This window comes from Alligator sinensis, unplaced genomic scaffold (assembly GCF_000455745.1).
Source record: "Alligator sinensis unplaced genomic scaffold, ASM45574v1 scaffold803_1, whole genome shotgun sequence".
NCBI classification, from domain to species: Eukaryota; Metazoa; Chordata; order Crocodylia; family Alligatoridae; genus Alligator; species Alligator sinensis.
Genome location: NW_005842886.1, coordinates 384,453 through 403,347, shown reverse-complemented (window position 1 = coordinate 403,347; position 18,895 = coordinate 384,453). Strand labels below are relative to the sequence as shown.

Below are 18,895 nucleotides of genomic sequence, written 5' to 3'. Positions count from 1 at the left end.
CTATCTTTTTTCCTTTTGTGGTAGCCACATACCTTCTTGACTAGTGTGTAGCCTACTGAGTATGTGCAGTAGCCATGTGAACACTTACGTTTTGCCGGAAATAAAATCACAAACTGTGCAACGATGCCAAAAAAGGCCACTTGTGCAGCTGGAAAACTGCCTTTTAGGTGGACAAAGTTTCTCCCCTAAGCATCTGATCCTGCATTGATGCATATGAACTATCCTAGCAACTTTAATAGTTGCTTACTGTTCAACCTGACAATGGGTGGTTGGACCCAGATTATGCGAGCAGGCCGGGGACAAAAGGGTTTCGGGGCCTTATTCCTCCCTCTTCTGTCTCTCCTTCCATCGATAGAAAAACACCAAGGAGGCGGTGAGATAAGTAAATGCTTTACTCACAGTTTAGGCAGAAAAAAAAACTTCTTAACAGCTGTTTCAAGATTAAACTCGCTGATAACTCGAGAGCTCTTAAACACGTTCGGATGGTATACCCAGTCATGATGGGGGCGTCCGGGGGGAAGGGATTTTGTGGACGCAGGACCTCCGGTGAGGGTGATCAGGCCTCTCCAATATTGCGCGGGTCCCCCTTTCTTTTGGCGGTCCCCCTTTCTTTTGGCGCGCTCGCCTTTTTAAACGGGCTGCATCTGCACGCCCCCTGCCAATCAGTGCGGGCTGGGACTGCCGCTGTCAGGCCGCGCCCATTGCCTTCCCCATGCCATGCCATGATCTGGTACAGCTTGTGTGTTTACTTCATACCATCTGCGCCACCTCAGCAACCCCTCCAGTCATGGACACCTCCTTTTTTTTGGCTCAGTTTAGTGACTTTCTCCAGTTCCTTTTAGGCCTTACTCCAGAGCCCTAAGTTTCAGTCATCTTCTAACAGTGCCACACAATATCAGTTTGGGTTGATGCTGGGGCAGCTGCTTCATAATCTATCAGCCAGACCAAAAATAAAGCAGCCAGAAGGAAAGTGAATGCAAGCATTCATTTAGGTCAACAACAATGGCTGGCATCTGGAAGGAAAGAGCAGCAGTAGTAACTACTGCAGTGCCTGCCAGAACAGGGAGAGCAATGGGGCAAGTGTGGTGGAAAAGCTGGCTTACAAAGAAGGAAAAACTACTGTGGGCTGAGAAGTGTTGGCAGGAGATAGACAGATTGCTTTAATTCAATTAACTTACACACACACACACACACACACACACACACACACACACAGAGTTTTATTTCAAACTAAAAACAGAAACTATGAAGATGTCTACAAAGCAGAAGTGAATCTCATGACTTTCTCTTTATTCTTCCCATGCCTCAGAGTCTTAAATCTGGTCTGTCCCAATAACTGATCTGTGTGTATTTTCCTATTTCGGGGAGTTTCCAACAGCAGAAAACGGACAGTAAGCACTTCTAGGCCACACCAAACAAGCAAGCTAACAAAACACATAACTGTATTCTCCCAAATCCAAGACAACTTTGAATTTAAGATGACCCCCAACAATTAGATTCCATACATGAAAAATGTATAGACCTGTTATAATATTCCATGTACAGAATTGTATTAGTGGAGGATTGCCTTAAGCTCATTCTCCCCCTGCTATAGTGGTGAAGGCAGTGGCAGGTGGTGAAGGGGGCAACAGCTTGGGGCAAGTGGCCTGACTCCTGCCCCTTGCCCCCTCCCCACCTGTTCCCCCCTGCAATCTGCCACTTGTCCCCCCTCTGCTAATGCCCTAGCTGCCTCTTTCCATTCCCCCCGCCTCATGCTGCTTACTGTTCAGCATAGCCCCATTCCAGTCCAGGGCACAGGGGTGGCTCGGCCCCCAGCCTGGCCACACAGCAGTGGATGCAGTCATGGCAGCTCCAGTACCCCTGGACACTGGAGTTGTTGCCACCACCACTGCAGTTGCATGGCTAGGCCAGGGCTGGAGCTACTCTGAGCTCTGTGCCCTGGGCTGGAATGGACCAGGAGCCATGACAGACTGGTAAACAGGAGGCAGGGAGGAGGGGAAAGCAGAGGTGGGGGCAGGAGAGGGCAGGCAGCTGCTGCGGCTACAAGACCAACCCTGATCCCAGGTCAGGGTTGGAGTCTTACCCACAGCAGCCACTAGCCCCACTGCCTTTTTCCCTACCTACATTGAATGTTCAATGGGGAAAAAAAAACTTTGTCTTGGTTTTGAGTACCAAATATAGTAGATTAGATCCTCAGCTGGCATAAATCAGTACTTCTGCAGTATTTTACACCAGCTGAAGATTTGGCCCCATGATTCATTTGCCTCATAAAATCTAGCCATGACATAAATAACATGTCATCGTGACATAAATAACGTCATAAATAACCAGGCCATCGTGCCAGATAAAAAAAAAATTAGAAAGGAACCAGAATTAATTAGTCAATTGGAAACCCTTGCCTATGATTAAATTGTCCACTATGCAAATGAGCAAGTATTATTCATTGCACTGTATAGCTAGAACCATTGAGGAGAGACCCGAGTTCAGAGTGAATCAGTGGTACAGATGGGCCTAGAATCAAGCAGGAATCTCCTGACTCCATTGAAGCTAATGGAAATTTTAATATGTATATTAGTGGGATCAGGATTTCACCCAATGAATCTTAATTATCCAGGTTCAACTAGAGGCCCTTAACCATGATTCATCCTTAAAAGGACAGATTCTACCTATGGTCTACATTGATACAAAGGAAACTGCTGACATAATCCAGACCAAAATATTTCATGTGCTTATCTTAAATTGAATGCCTGGGCTGAAATTTAAGCAGTCTCTCTATTCAAAACACATTCCTTCCTTCCTCTTTCTCTAAAGTCAGCAAACTCCCACCCCCCCACCAGCCCTCAGAAAGTCATGAATTACCAGCCACCAGCATTTTAAAGCAAATCTTAAGTACTTAAAAATATTGAAATAAAGTTCATGGAACATTTGTTAATAAGTACATAGTGGGCACATCAACACATGCACATTTACTGCACAGTAACAGAAATTACTGCACAATAACCGAAAATTACTGCACAGTACGGGCACACGTCTACATGTACATGCTCATACAGTACAGTAAATCTGGTGACTTATGCAGACCTGGGCGTAAATTTGATACCTGCATCATGCAGGTATCAAATTTTCACCTGATTATTTAGCGTGCTGTAATGCATATGTAGATGCCTTACTACACAATAACACTGTGTGGACTGACTTGGGACTAACTTTAGTCCCAAGTCAGTCCACACACAGTGTTACTGTGCTTCAACAGCTGCACAAGTAGATGGTGGCCTTAAAAATGCTTATTGTGCAGTAAATTTAATGCAATATAAATGCACATGTAGATGTGCCCAGTGAGTATCATTATTTGCTCCTACTGGAACGCTGTTTTTACACATGGCTTTTTCAGTCATATAATTGTGTTGTACTCTAACTGCCGTACCTGGGTGAGTTGCATCTGGTAGCGTCCGCCCTGTTTAAAAAAAAGAGAAAAAAGTTAAAAGATTTACCTTAGCAGTAAACTGAATAGCAGATACCACATACAAACAACGTTTCATTACTGGCCCAAACAGAACCATTCACAAACTCAAATAAGCTAATTTATGTAGGAGATAACATAATAAACCCCAAATCAGCAGTGAATACTATAGCCCTTTAAAAAAAAAAAAGATTAATAACCAAATCAGTCACCTGACACATATCTTTAAGATTTTCCCTTAATTAATGTTCCTGGAAGAATACCAACATGCCTAACTATCCTAGTGATGGGTATAGAAAAAATACAAGTGGGCAGCTAGAGAGATGATTTTAATGCTGGTTTAAAGAAAGAACGAAAGAAAGGCTGCTTTCAGATCTGTGTACAACATTCAGCTAGGTCAATCAACAAGTCATGCCACCAGAAGATCTATTGTTCTGAGCAGCGAAGTAAAGGTATGTGAATGTAAAGGTATTTTAGAAGGCATCCTTCTAAATTTCTAAACTGATACGTAAGCATTGTAGAGTTTTTCCCACCCTGAGATAACATTAAGGTTACATAAATAAGCATTCAGAAGGCAAGTGGTGACAACATTTATACTCTTTATACGTACCTGCCTCTATCTTTTGTGTACATATTGCAAGGCAGACTTCAGTGATATGATTACTAATCTGTAAAGAACACTAGCTGACCAGATCCATAGCTGGTATAAATCAGCATAGCTCCCTTGCCTCCATAATGCCAATTTACTTGATGATTCCTTGAAGATCTGGCCCTCTTGTTCATTTATAATAGCATCAGAATTGGGGATTTCATGCTGTTGCTAGAGGGAAGTGTGGATTTGGGTTTTCTAGCAGGACTTTCCTCATTTCAGAAACTCAGAGGCTAGAAGAGGAACATGAACATATTTCAAGGCTCCTCTCAAAGTTTCCTCTGTGTTGTTCCATTGGAGAAGTAGAATTTGCCTCACTGGGAAACAGGCAGGGATTTCAGCCCTCATGGATTCCCTGACATGCATGCAGTCTTGCATCTCTCTCTTGGGCTCTCTCTCCCTTCCTTAGTTTCCTGGCTCAGAGTCATGTTACAGGGTCTCTGCAGCTTGCATCCTCCACCAGAAGCAGCCCCAGACTCTTCCACAGAGAGCAGGGATGCTGATTGTCATGCTAAATTTTGTTTTGGATTCCTCATTGGGTTGGTGAAGGTGATGCATATCAACCAGACCCTGATCTACCTGTCTCCTTCACCTGCAGATACCCAGCTTTGAAAAAAGGCACCTGAAATGTCTGGGAAATATAAATAATGAAGCTGCTGAAGGAATCCAGGTGGATTCTGTGCACATAGGACAATTTGGATCAAATATCACTTCCAGTGTTCAGTTTTACGTGCATAGCTTTAGACCAGGGGCGGGCGATTATTTTGGCTGGAGGGCCACTTACTGTCTGTTGGCAAGCTGTTGAGGGCCGCATGGGTAGCCCTGCCCCTTGACAGATGCCTTGCCGCCAGTCACCATCTTGTGACTGGAAGTCTCGCTTCCTAACCCCCAACCTTTGCCACCAGAAGTCCCTCCCCTTGCCCCCAGAAGTACTCCTTTCAGCAAGGGGTTTTACCATCTCTGAACCAGAAAAATACCAAATTATATTCTAAAAAGCAAACATCTACAACATTCGTTTATTTGATTTAAAAAAAATTTTTGGCCTGATTTACATGTGTTTGTGTAGAGGTGATTGCACAATTGCTTAAAATGAAGTCTTACACTTGTATATTGTAGGGGGAGGGGGTGGAGGGCATGGCAGGTGGGTATAAGTTTGTGGGTATGTGGAGGAGGGGGTAGGTGTGTCTCTCGGGGTTTTGTGGGGGGTGGATAGGTGTGGGGATGTGGGGGTGGTGTGAGGGAGTATGTGCATATGTGTTTGGATATGTGGTGTGTGGGTGGGTATGGGGTTTGTGGGGGCTGTATGTGGGGGGAAGGGTGGCTGGGGTGTGTGAGGGGGTATGGGTGTGGGGGTCCATGTGCATGGCAGTGTGAGGGGGGATGTGGGTGTATGTGTATGGTGGGGTGTATGTGTGGGGCTTGTCCTATGAACACACACATACACACACTGTCCCTCCCTCCCTCATTGCATTTGCACACACTCTGTCCTTCCCTCACTGCACCACACATACACACACACACACACACACACACACACTCTGTCTCTCCCTCATTGCTCTCTCTCCCCACTCCCTCCCTTGCTCATTGCATGGACGCATGCACACAAACACCCCCCTCTCCATTCCTGGCCCTGGGATACAGGCACAGGACCTGTGCTCCAGCAGTCCAGCGATGCACCTAGGACCCATGTGGTGCAGGAGGGCTGGTGGGAGAGCAGGTGAAAGCAGCAGCAGGTGGGGGCGAATGGCAGTGTGCAGGCATGTGGGAGTGCAGTGATAGCTGGGTGGGAGCGCAGGGCCCGTGTTGATGTCCCAGGGCCAGCGCTGGTGAGGCTGGGCAGCAGGAGCACGGGGCCTGGGCTAGCAGGGGCTCTATGGAGCTGGGCTGGCTTCCCACTGTCCCTGCTGGTGCAGCCTAGCCTGCCTCCACAGAGCCCCTGCCAGACCAGCCCCATGCTCCTGCCACCCCGCTTTGGGCCCCCACCAGCACTGTGCCGGCCCTGCGCTCCAACCCAGCTGTTGCTGCCCTCTCACACACCCGTGCACTGCCACTCCCCACCACTTGCCCCTGCTTTCACTGCTTCTCTGCCCAACCACTGGCCAACCACTGGCCACTTCGGAACCACGTGGTTCCCAGCTGCATGGTCAGACTGCAGGACTCAGCAGGAGCCAGCTCATAGATTCATAGATATTAGGGTCGGAAGGGACCTCAATAGATCATTGAGTCCGACCCCCTGCATAGGCAGGAAAGAGGGGTATAGGCAGGAAAGACGGCTGGGTTCAGATGACTCCAGCCAGATGCCTATCTAACCTCCTCTTGAAGACTCCCAGGATAGAGGAGAGCATTACCTCCCTCGGGATCCCATTCCAGACCTTGGCCACTCTAACTGTGAAGAAGTTCTTCCTAATGTCCAGTCTAAATCTGCTCTCTGCTAGCTTGTGGCCACTATTTCTTGTAACCCCCAGGGGCGCCTTGGTGAGTAGAGCCTCACCAATTCCCTTCTGATGAATTCCCACCAATCCCCCCATGATGAACTTATAGGCAGCCACAAGGTCGCCTCTCAACCTTCTCTTGCGGAGGCTGAAGAGGTCCAGGTGCCCCAGTCTCTCCTCATAGGGCTTGGCCTGCAAGCCCTTAACCATACGTGTGGCCCTTCTCTGGACCCTCTCCAGGTTATCCACATCCCTCTTGAAGTGAGGCGCCCAAAATTGCACAGTCAGGCCCTGAGGACTGGGTTGATCACTCGCGGTCCTCCCTTACCTCCCTCTTCTGCTTTATCTGAATTTCCCTCTTGGGCAGAGGGAGGCAGGGAACAGCCAAAGGGTCCCAGGCCAGAAGTCTCTGGTTTCTGGTTGGGAGGAGTGGGGGTGGGAGGTGAGGGGCCGGTGGGACAGAGCATGTGTGTGTGGTGCAGTGAGGGATGGAGGAACAGAGTGAGTGAGTGAGTGAGTGTGTGTGTGTGAGGTTGCCACTGGGGAGAGGCATGTGCCCTCGTGCCCAACGGATATTCGCCGGTCTTCTCCCCCATGTTGTGCCCTTTCCCAGTCAGCTCGGGGTGGCTCTCCCTTTTTCTCTCTCCCACTTTTTCTTTCCTGCCATGACTTTTTTTGATGGTTATTGAAGATGTAAAGGAAGGGGGAGAGAGGGAGGTGTTGATGTCACCGCCCCAATCACTGCCGGTTGCTGGTTCGTGTCTGGATTTCGGTGCCGGCGAAGAAAAAAAAATGGCAGATGAACTGGAAAACTGGAAATAAATTTTATTGGACCCGTTGGGTCCTTTTCTGGGTTGTCGGGGTCAAGACAACTCCCTTTACTTAGTCCGTCTTCCCTTGGACTGTTGAGCCTCTGGGTTAGGGACGGACCGAGTCTCCTTTTCACTCAAATTGCCACCATGCCCAGCTTGATTGCTTGCTGGAGGCAGTTAATCAGTGTAAGACAAGCCTCGGGAGGGAGCATCTGCCTCTTTCTTCCTCCTCCTCCTAGTTGATTACTGCCACGTTTGGGCCAATTGGCTGCTGGCGATCAAGTTAACACCAAATGAAAAAAAGGAACCGGGCTAGGAAAAAAGAAACACCCGTGCGCCTCATTCTTCCACTTTGATTGCCACCACATCTGGCTTGATTGGATGGCAGTGGCGGTTAATCAACACTTAACTGAAAAAAAGCCATTGAGCCAAGGGAGAGAGTGCCCATTTTCTTCTCTTCCTCTCTCCCTCCCTTGGATGAGGACTCCTTTGAGCCCCTAAGAGCCTACCAGCTTCTTACTTGTACGTGGGGCTTCAGTCTTGGGCAGGATATGGCCATCACTGCACACAGTGCAAATCCCAGACTGGCTGGAGCAGCTACCAGATCAGGCATGCTGGGGCAGGGGTAGGGCAAGGGGAGTTTGTCCATGGGCCCAATCTGGCCTGCAGACCTGCCCCACACCACTCATCCTGCCCATAGAGTTAGACTTAGATAACAATTTAGATTGATTTAGATAATAATTGTGATTGGCAATTCAGTATCTTAGTTCATGGTTCCTTTACTTCAGGAATCTCAAGCTTGTTTGGTCCTTCAATCTGGATCCACACCACAAGGCTGGGTTGGTCTGGACCATGAGTACCCTTGTGGGCTGGATCCAGACCTACCTCCAGCTCAGGAAGCCCTGGAGATTACGGCAACTGTTGCTCACCCTGCCCTGCTGAAACATGGTATAGATACAGCTCCTAAGGAGCAAGAGGCCACACACTACACTGGTCTCCCAGGACCTCCCCCTTTATGCTGGCCTCCAGGCACTTCCCTCATCACATGGTCCCCCTGTTGTGTGGGCAGCTGGCTCTCTGGGCCCCCTCCCACCAAGATGCCCTGGCCACCACAGTAGCAGGAATAATGGGAAGGAGTGGTAGTCATGTGGGAGCTCATGGATCATGTGTTTACCCCTCACTAGCCATCAATTGGACAGCCCTAGTCCAGATTATGATGAAACAAGAAGAACCTCACATGAATATAAATTAAAATAGACATCATCAACTGGTTTAATCACAAAATGAAGCCTTTTTAAGAGAGCCAAAGAGATGCTCTCATTTAGGAGAGATGCTTTTTGCTTTTTACTGACTTATTTCATAGTCATCAACTTTTGGAAAGCCTGTACTCCACAGCAGTTTACAATTGCTGTTTAGATTTGCAGTCCTGGGGAAGTAGTGCCAATACCTCCAGCAGGCTGCCTATCAGAGCCTAGGGTTATAATATGTGCTTGTTTACTGATAAGTAGCAAGCTAATCTGAATATTCATCCGCTCCAAAATTGCTTTGATTCACAGCTTTGCCTCTAGCCATGTCTCTACTGCCTTGAATCTCAGCCCCAGCTAGTACTTGTTTGTGATCCTTGAAGTCTGGTGCTACTCTTTGTTTGGGAACTGGAACTTGCTTTTTAAGGGAAACTGAACTGTACAAATGGGCCATGATACCATCAGGCAATATAGAAATGCAGGACCTGTGATATTATACTGGAATATTCTTAAGCATAAGGAAAAGACTGAAATGTTTAAAAGAAACACTTACTTTTTTCCAATCTTTGTGGACAGTTGTTTGGATTTGCAGAACTTCCGCTTCCCATGATCTCCAAATAATGTCCCTGTGGGGTTGCAAAAATGGCATAATCAAAATCATATATTCATTACCGGAAAAAGCTTTCATTCAGAAACAAAATAGGTACTGAGTGTCCCCTGCTCCTGGGAGCCTTACATTTAGTAATTCAGCAGATGTGTCTACATGTGCTATTAATTTGAAGTAGTATTTTTACTGCACAGTAAGCCTCCCAGGGACCAGGTCTACACGTGCTCCTTGAGAGCAGACCTGCTCCTGCCTTGCTCTGCCTCTCTGCTGGGGCAGGGGGACATTGTCCTACCCTGAGCTCCACAATCAGAGCCCACCCCAGCAGCAGGCAACTCTTGGGTGCCAGAAGCAATGTCCCACCCCCCACTCTGATTGCGGAGCTGGGGCCAGGAGCTGCCTGCTGCCGGGGCGGGGGGACATTGTCCTGGCCCCAGCTCCATGACTGGAGCCCACCCCAGCAGCAGGCAGCTCCTGGGGGAAAGAAGATTGTTCTCCTGTCCCCTGTTGCCTGGGCTGACCAGGAGCAAATTTGGTTCCAGTCAGTCATCTATACATGGGCTACTGCACAGTAACTACAGCATGGTTAATTTGCTACCTGTTAATTTGCAGGTAGCAAATTAACTGCACAACTAATTGACTGCATGCACAGTAAGCATTTGCATGTGCACACAGTGATGCTTTACTGCACAGTCAATTAGTCAACTGCGTGGTAAAGTGTCTTGTGTAGATATGCCCAGTGATTCTCAGTCATGATGCTGTAGCATCTTGGGGAACTGTGAGATCCTCTTAAGCGTGTTGCGGGGTGCCACTCAGTATTTGGGCATCCATGCTTGACTTTGGGCATCCATTTTTAAAAACTTTTACCTATGAGAATAACTTGCCCAGGCATTTGGTTTATAAAGATATACAGATTATTACATAACATCTATACAAGTCATGTGATTATTGAAAAATTCAGCATGTGCTTACTTCTCTATATTTTTATAAGCAGAAATAGATCAGTCCATGATCTGCCTAAAAAATCCAGTCTAAATGTATTTGTCTAAGGCTAGAGCACACAAACAACAATATGCCTAATTATTAGATAATGTTGATCTGGAACAATAGATATTTCAAGTATCCATGTATATGTTGAACTTGACTAGCAGGTGATAGGGGTGCAGATAGGATGCCATAAATGACACTGGGGACTGGAGACAAGAAAGATGGAGAATTCCTGTATCCATCCATCCTCTCAACTCAGGTATATGCGGTATGGATAACAGCAGAGATATGGGCTGCTTACAGAGGTAAACCCTGCTCCCACAAATGGTGCTTTACTTCAAACTCAGCTCACTCCCTGCACTGAGTCCAGTGCATGCCCAGAAGAGGTATCACGTTAGTTGGACCCAGCTTTTCCAACATCTGTATAGATCAGGTGCTTTAGTGGGACTTTTTTGGCATTTTTATCTAATAGCTGATTCAATCAGCTATTAGATAAAAATGCCAGAAAGCTCCGCTGAAGCACTCAATCTGTACAGATGCTGCAGAGCCAGATTGAACTAATGCACTGCTTCTTCCAGTAAAGTGCATTTTTTGTTTTCTGGGGTTTTTTTTAACATTTGTCAGCAGCCTCAAAGGAAATGATTCAGTTCCTAGGACACTAAGGCTAAGTATAGACAATCAAAAAGCCTGAGGCTGAATCAATTCAATCTTTGCAGTTTAGTCTAAGCTGCATGATTCTGGAAATGCAGCCACATGCCTGCAGTGACCAGGCCAGAAGCAGGGGGCACTAGAGCACACCTCCATGCTCTGCTGGAGCAGACAGCTTGGGCCAAGGCTAGCCTTCCCATCCTAAATCAGTTTAATCTGATACTACATCCATGCAGGTTTATCTTAAACTGCTTTCAGCCATTTTGAAAACAGTTTATGTGCATTGAATTTCTGTTGTTATAGATTTGAAGCAGTTTCTGACCACTTATACCAGTTTATGTATAATTTCTGTCTCTATCCTAAAAGGTAAATATAAATAAAATAAGTCAGAACTGGTCAGTTGTCATTGCTGTTTAGCTAGTTGCTGAAGAGCCCTGTCTGGGTACTCATAAGGATTTCAGTTTGGCTAATAGAAATGCCATTTGTACTTGTAAACTAGAAATGCATCTGAAATTAATGTAAGGGAGGTTTAAACCAACAGAAGAGCATTCAAAAACAAAGTTGCATTGATTCAATTAATCAATTAAAAAAATTCATACAGGCAGTCCTTGACTTACAACATTTCGAGTTACAACATTTCACACTTACAACGTTTATAAATTGACACCATTTCAACTTTCTGACATCAGTTTTGACTTTACAACGCTTGATCTGATGCGACGCCATGCCAGCGAATAAGTTTGCTGCATTGCCCATCTCCCTGGAGAACATCTGTCCACACTTCCTTGGACACTTTCTTTAAGAAAGCAGACAAGACTCCAGAAAAACCTGCAGCCAAGACTCCTGAGAAGACTCCAGCCAACAACCCTTCAAAAAGTCTAGGAAAGTCACCTCAAAGAAGTCCTTTCAAATCAATGTGATTGCTATTTACAATATAAATACATTAACGCCACTATATTACTCATCTGTAATTGATTGAGTACAAAATTATGGGGTATTTTTAGTGAAAATAGGGTATCGGGCCTTGGTTCAGTAACCAATCCCCCATTTATAACATTGTTTCTTATGAGAAAATTGGTTCCGAGTTACAATGTTTTGACTTAAGACAAGGTTTTCAGAAACCAGTTGTGCCATAAGTCAGAGGACTGCCTGTATTTGATGAAACTTGTGCAATTCTGGGTAACCAAGCTTATTACTTTTGCTAAAATGAAATAAACCTGATTTGAACCAACAGTTTCCAAACAGCCACCTACCTCACCAGCACTGATCTCAGATTAAAATTCATACCTCAATTTATACTATTTTACAATTTATAGTAGAGACCAGACTTAGCCATGCTCCAAGGCCACAGCACGTGTCCCTCACCTCCCAGCAGTACTTTACCTGCTTGATGTGTAACATGTTGAACTAATCTGACTGGGGGTAGGGGAAACATGTAGAAGATATTTCACGCACTGCAAAAATAATTCTTTCAGCACTGCACTTGAAGCTCTCTTACTAAATCAGGGGATTTAGTTCCTCATTTCACTGTGGGTTTGTGTGTGTGCATACACTCCTAAGTAGATTATATCCCTATCAATGACGAATTGAGAGATGGATGATATGCACATCTATTTGCAACAACAAAGCTGATGAGTCTAAAATAAACTATGAGCTGTCATAAGAAAATAATCAGCTTTGTTTAATAAATGCTGCTTCCCTTCACCTTCACATTCTGGGGGAGGGCAAGAAGAGGTATTATACAATGGGTGAATTGATTGACTCCTGGCCCACATAATTAAATCTGACTTCTAGATATTTTTTAGATCTCACTATAGCAAGGAGAGAATATTAGCAGGGTCCAGATGACTCCCATTTTAGGAATGGGTTGAATTCTGAAATCATACGCGCCGGGGACTCCCAACCACAGTGGCAGCCATGGCTTAGGTGATGACCTTCTATTCTTCTTCCAGCTCTCAAGGATACCAGAAGGAGCAGATGAGTCATGAAGATTAACACAACTAAGGCATCTCTGCCCTGAGTTTATGGAATGGATAGAAGGCCTTAAGACAGACAGACAAATCTCTTGAGCTTGTGGAAGAGAAGCCCACCCTTTAGGAAGCCACCATGCTGCTTATCAAAAGGTATAAGAGTATTCTGGTTAGAAACATTCATGGTCAACATTCCCAACGTTTAGGCACTGAGTTCTCTCAGGCGAAGGCAAAGATTGTCGGTCACTGACAGCGTTACAAGAGAACTGCAGGTCTTATTTCTGTTTGGCCATTCTCAGGCAAGAGGAAGTAGGGGTGATGGGAAAGATACTGACTGTTGCAGGGTGGAGGAAAGAGGGGGAAGTGATTTTGGGTGTGAAACCAGAACTTAAATGATTTGAAGGTCAGAGAACTTATCAATTGTGAAGGTTACTTTTCCTTCCAGGCTGAGGGGGCAGGAGCCCTTTATCTCCCACTCCACTCTCCTCCGAATTTTCCCTTCCCAGCTCCTCCCCTTCCCACAGACTCTCTACACCTCCATTCCTAGTTCTTCCTTCCCACCCCATCTACCTCTACAAACTGTTCATGTGCAGATGCTCTCTGAATACGAGTATCATGGCATAAACCGGGCACAGACAGTCCTGTACAACTATACTGTGGTCACCAAAATCCATTTGTTTGGGGTCTCGGAAAGGTGAAGATATATACTGAATGGAGAGCTGCAAATATATAAGCTCCAAATGTAGTACTAAGTCAACATTTAGATATAAAAAGCCATTTAAAAGTGCAATTGGATGCCTTTCAAAGAGATGCATAGTAGTTCAACTAGGCATTTAGGACTTGATGCAGGATTTGCAGGGTGAAATTATAATAATACCTTCCCTTACATAACATGTTTCATTAGTAGATCTCCAAGCACTTTACCAAAGTGGCTAGTGTCCTCAATCCCCATGGGGAAACTGGGACACGGGAAGGTGAAGTGACTTGCCCAAGGTTATCCAGCCAGCAAGTGGCCTAGCCAGCAGATAGAGACATAGTTTCCATGTTAGTCTGAAGTCAAGTAGAAGGCAGAGTAGATTTGTACTGTATAACAAACCAAGGTAAATATATATTTACTACATATGTATAGCATAAGCACAAACTTTTGTGAACTGAAGCTCACTTCATAAGATGCTGTAAAGGGAGAAAGAAATTAGAATAGAAAAGACAAGGAAGGGAGAGAGAGAGTGGGTGAAAGACAAAAAAACAAGCAGTAAATCTGTAGAAATAAAGGACTTACAAAAGCTAATTCAGGTAGTGACACCCATCTTGAGTCCCAGTCAAATGCTTTATCCAGAAGGCAACAATTTCGCCTCTTAAAACTTCACAACCAATGGCAACTGTAATTGAAATGCTATAGATTTGAAAAAAAATGCTAGCCAATGGGAATTTCATCCAAACTACAGTACATCATAAAACATCATGAAGGCAACTCATAATACTAACAGTGGCTACTGCTTCCACCTCTTAACCATTTTTACCCTTGCATTAGTAGAACTTTTACAGTTAGTAAATTAGAATATAACTGGTAAAAAAGCATTGCTGAATCTGTCCAGTAATTATTCCACTTAGCACCCTGTGATCTTGATACAGAAAAGCACTTGTCTTCTGCAAGATTTTGGATGCTACTATGTTACAGATTGAAAAAAAAAAAAGCAGAAAATTCTCAGCTTTTAAAGCTCCTGGTAAAGCTTGGCTTGTACAAAGCGGTCCAGTTTCGTACGAACTTTTGAGGAGGTTTTTCCAAATGTAGACATCTGAGTGCACATTGAGACACTTTTTAGCCTCTCTTACGGATAGGGTAGAATATAAATCTAAGATAAATAATAAAAATTACCATCTCTTATAAGGAAAAGCATCAGACTTTTAAAAGCACTGAGCCACCCAGAGCTGTTTAGTGGGATTTCCAAAATTCCTCCGTTCCACAGCTACCACTGGTTTCAGAGGAAGCTGAATGCTTAGGTTTTTGTTTTTAGAAAAGCAGCTATCTAAATCCTTAGATGTCTAAATACCTTTAAAACTGTGGCCCTAAGAAATCACAATTCCATTTTAAGCCAAAGGGAACTGCAAGTTACTGAACAAAATTTCAAACCAGCTGTAATTTAATTGCCCAGATATGGTGTCAGGAGCCTTAACTTACCCTACTTATTATACCTAGAAACTTTGGCCTGTGTGAATTGTCCAAATACGGTCCTGTTTTTTCAGGCCCGCAAATTTCAACGTTTTAAAAATTTCATTCTAAAAAAAAAAAAAATCTGTTTTTACCCTGAAACAGGAGGTGCCTCAGAGCGGTTGGGTAAAAACCACCACTATTTTAAAAAAGAAAAGCAAAAAGAAAAAGCAACATTTGGGGGCTTCAGAATGGAACTAAGAAATATTTCCCCTTGGTTTTTTTCAAAATTGTTATTTTGTGAAGCCCTTCTTTTAACTGTAGTTGTGGGTGTTCAGCTTAGGCAAAGCCAAAGCATTCATCTCTGGTTGTGCTACTGTCTAGTGGGGACACTTATGTAATACAAACATGGTATCTTTTCCCTTTCCCCCTCATCCTCAAAGTCCACCAACATGTGACACAAGCAGCTACTACCAGCTGCACCCCAGCCATCCCCCTTGGGCCTGGGGATTCTCAGCTGGTCCCACAGATGAATGTGCTTCCCTTACCCCCAATCCCCTCCTGATGGAAGGGCAGGTGGAAGCCTAGGAAAGAGCTGTGCAGTATCTAAGAGTAGCTAACTCTGCATAGGGAAATGGTGGAGCAGAGGGATGCCAAACCAATTTGAAAAGGAAGGGGTGAAGATGGAGTACAACAGGCCCAGCAGCTTAAGAACAGCTCCATCCCCAGCTCACCCACACCTTTTGTGAAAACCTTGCCAGCACAGCAGTTTCCTTGCCCTTCCTCTGCCTGAAGTCCCTAGTCAGCTCCTGGAAAGCAATCCTCCTGCTGGTCCTAGACCTCTCTATTCCCAGTAAAAGGGAGGGGCAGATGGCTGGGCACTGCAAGCTGGCATTTGTCCATACCTGAGAAGGCATCCCACCCACATTCAGACTATACCACACTGCATTTTCCTTACAGACTGTGCAGCCGGGAAAACTTCTAACCATTCTGCCCTAGACCTTGATCCTGTCTTCCTGCTGGCTAGATTTTCCCTTGGCAGATTTTCCTGGCCTTTGTTTTGCCTAGATTTTAAAACAACCCCCAAGGCGCGACTTCCCCACTTCTTTTGGGGGGTATGGTGTAGTCAAACACACTCCAGCCTTACATCCTATTTTTCCCCATGGAGTGATGCTGTAGAGAGGCTGTCCTGACAAACAGATATTCAAAAGGAAAGCAGAGGTGAGAAACATGGTACAGTCCCGAAGCGCAATCTCTCCTTACCAGAACAGAACAAACTCAACTGGAAAACCAATGCTGGGTGATTCCAACTTGCCAGTCAGGTTTCATAGAATGACACAAGCTACAATGTGTAAAATAAAGCGCACAGAAACATGCATACTGCATGGTCACTGCTTACTAGTGTTTAAATTATAGCACTTTAAATACAGAAGAAATTTGCAAGAATTCATGCTCCTTACCAATGCAACATATATATACCCTTCCTATGTTGAGAAGGCCATGCCTGCTGTTACACTGAAAATAACACTTGGCTGCTGTAGTTTTGCTGCTTTGTTTTCAGGTAGCAATTCTTTTTAGTTAGGCCGTGGGTTTTTAGGCATTAAAAAAATACTCTTAATTGTGCAAAGAAATGATTAGCCATGAATTTCAGGGCTATTTCTCTTATTCGCTTTCTAAGATGTTACAAATGTGCTTGATCAAAACTTCTCTTAGTCATTTCTTTAAACTCCCAAAATAAATATGGACAATGTGATGGGCTAAATTTTGCGATGAGAAGATCCATGACTTTCCTGGTGTTGTCCCTGGTGCGAATCTACACAGTGTTTGCTACCATGGCTATGGGAATCAAAGCATCATTTGAGAAGGACCAGGTTCCTGAGATTCAGGAGAATGTAGTATTACAAAACATAAACAGGTGCTGGGAAAGATAATGTACAATGTGTTGTACAATTAATAGAATCCAAACTACATGAAAACTCCAGATATAGTGGAATACTTAAGAGCTCAGTTTACGGGAATTCAGTGGACAGCGAGACAACAGAATCGGCACACAGTGGCAGTTCATGACACAGGGATGGTGGGATATGAAGGGCTGGTTGGGAATCCTACTAGATAATTAAGAATTGTTGCCCATTTATCAAGTCTGCTGTTAAAACAAAAATGCCAGCAGTTAATCTATAAGCCATCGATGACTACAAAGTTAAAAAAAAAAAGTCAAGTAAAAGTTTTGCAACAAAAAGAAAATAAAGTTAACTGAACTAAAGGAATTAATATTTCTCCCAAATCCCATCTTTTCCTTCTGGTAGTTGGTGGTCAATGATTCACAGCTTGCATCTGGAAACAAATGTTGCTTTATTTAATAACTACACTCTCATCAGCCCATGGGCAACAGTCAGAGCATTGACAAAGAGCACTTCTGATAGGAGACTTAATACCAGCTCACCAGACAAAAATTTCAAACAGGATTATTGTCTAATTAGGCTGCTGCACAAATATTGCTACACATAATGTGGAAAAAAACAAACAAACTTACCTTTGCTGACCTCTGGCTTTAGGAAGGATATATTGGGATAAACGCTGTAGAAGGTCTCTGATTTTTTTAATGATTTATTTTTTGTGGTTGCCCTTTTATAGAATCAGCATCCAATGCTCAATGTGATCAAGAGTCTCTAAGATTTTTTAGCTAGTTACAAATGCAGGAAATTCTCATTGAATGCCTAAGAAGTCAAACAAGAAAGTCAAGCAAACCAAGAGGGTATCTTCCACTTGGCTACTCAGTGAAAAACTCCCAATCTCTCACACCTCTGGCAAGAAGCCTGTGTGTTGTTCTCCAAAGAAAGTGCAGACCTTTTGATTTATTTAATGCTCAGTTGTTCTGAGGAGCTTTAAGATTGTTCCCATGTGACACTTAAGAAAGACAAGAGATTTGAAATGGATTAGGATTACTAAAAGGGATTATGAATAGAAAATCTAGTATGCTGGCCTCACACACATTTTAACAGACAAACCAGCTCTTGTATGCATGCCAGCTGTCCTTGGTTACATGCAAATTTCCTCAGAAAAAGTGTTCCCACTGATTTGGATCTTTGGGTAGAAAGGTCTCTTATACATTTAACTTGGGTGGGAAGGGAGAGAAGGGGAGAGGCGCACCTGTGTCGTACAGATATAGAAGGCTGTGGGGTGAGAGGATTTCATTAAATTGGCTGAATTAAAATGCAAGAGAAAGGTATGCTCCACACCAAGTACAGGTACAGATAAGATGTTATCTACCCTTCTCTTGGTTCAAAATGGTACAGTAGCTATTTGCAGAGGTCCCTCCCCACACAGAACACAGCTTTATTCACTGGAAGAGTGGTAATTTCCTCATTTGATTGGGGAAAGATGTGCTTCTTATAGAATATAACACTTATAAGCTAAAATGAATCCCGACTGATTTACGTTTGCACCCCACCTAAATCCTGGATTCATAAACAAGCTACTTCCTCCATCCCTACATGTGGCAGGTGTATAGAATTCATTTTCCCTGTAGATGCAAACATCCTAACTGATTTTTCCTGGTGGCGATCCCACGCTTAGGAAAAGTAATGAAAACTCTTCCTGAAGAAACTCTTAAGTCACATCACACAAGCAGCAGAAAACTTTGGTGGTTCTGGGTCTCACCTCTCCATAGAAAAAGGGAAAGCAAATCTTAATTAAAGTTAAGTGTTTCTGCACATACCATCTATAGCAGTTAGTCTGTAGATGGACAACCTTGGGGAGGTTTAATTCATTATTATTCAATGTTAAAAGATTGCTGTTGGATGTTTATGGAAGCATTTGCAACTCCTACTAGTTAGCTATAAATTATAGCATGAAAGATAAATGATCCAAAAACTCATAGCAGTTGTATTCTACTTTGTCACCCAGTCACCATTTAAAAAAATGGGCTGGGCCCACACAA

The 18,895-nt window shown here is 44.2% G+C and overlaps 1 protein-coding gene across 1 annotated transcript in view; it reads right to left on the bottom strand.

The window, feature by feature from the left end:
- PPEF2 (protein phosphatase with EF-hand domain 2) overlaps window positions 1–9,218 on the bottom strand; it is a 44,365-nt gene extending 35,147 nt beyond the window's left edge. Inside the window, exons 1-2 of the mRNA XM_025192079.1 lie at window positions 9,151–9,218; window positions 3,425–3,454 (exon numbers count right to left, since the gene is read on the bottom strand). Of these exons, the coding sequence (XP_025047864.1) occupies window positions 3,425–3,454; window positions 9,151–9,205 (85 nt within the window). The 5' untranslated portion in view covers window positions 9,206–9,218. The remainder of the gene's footprint in view (window positions 1–3,424; window positions 3,455–9,150) is intronic.
- Between the last annotated feature and the right edge of the window lie 9,677 nt (window positions 9,219–18,895).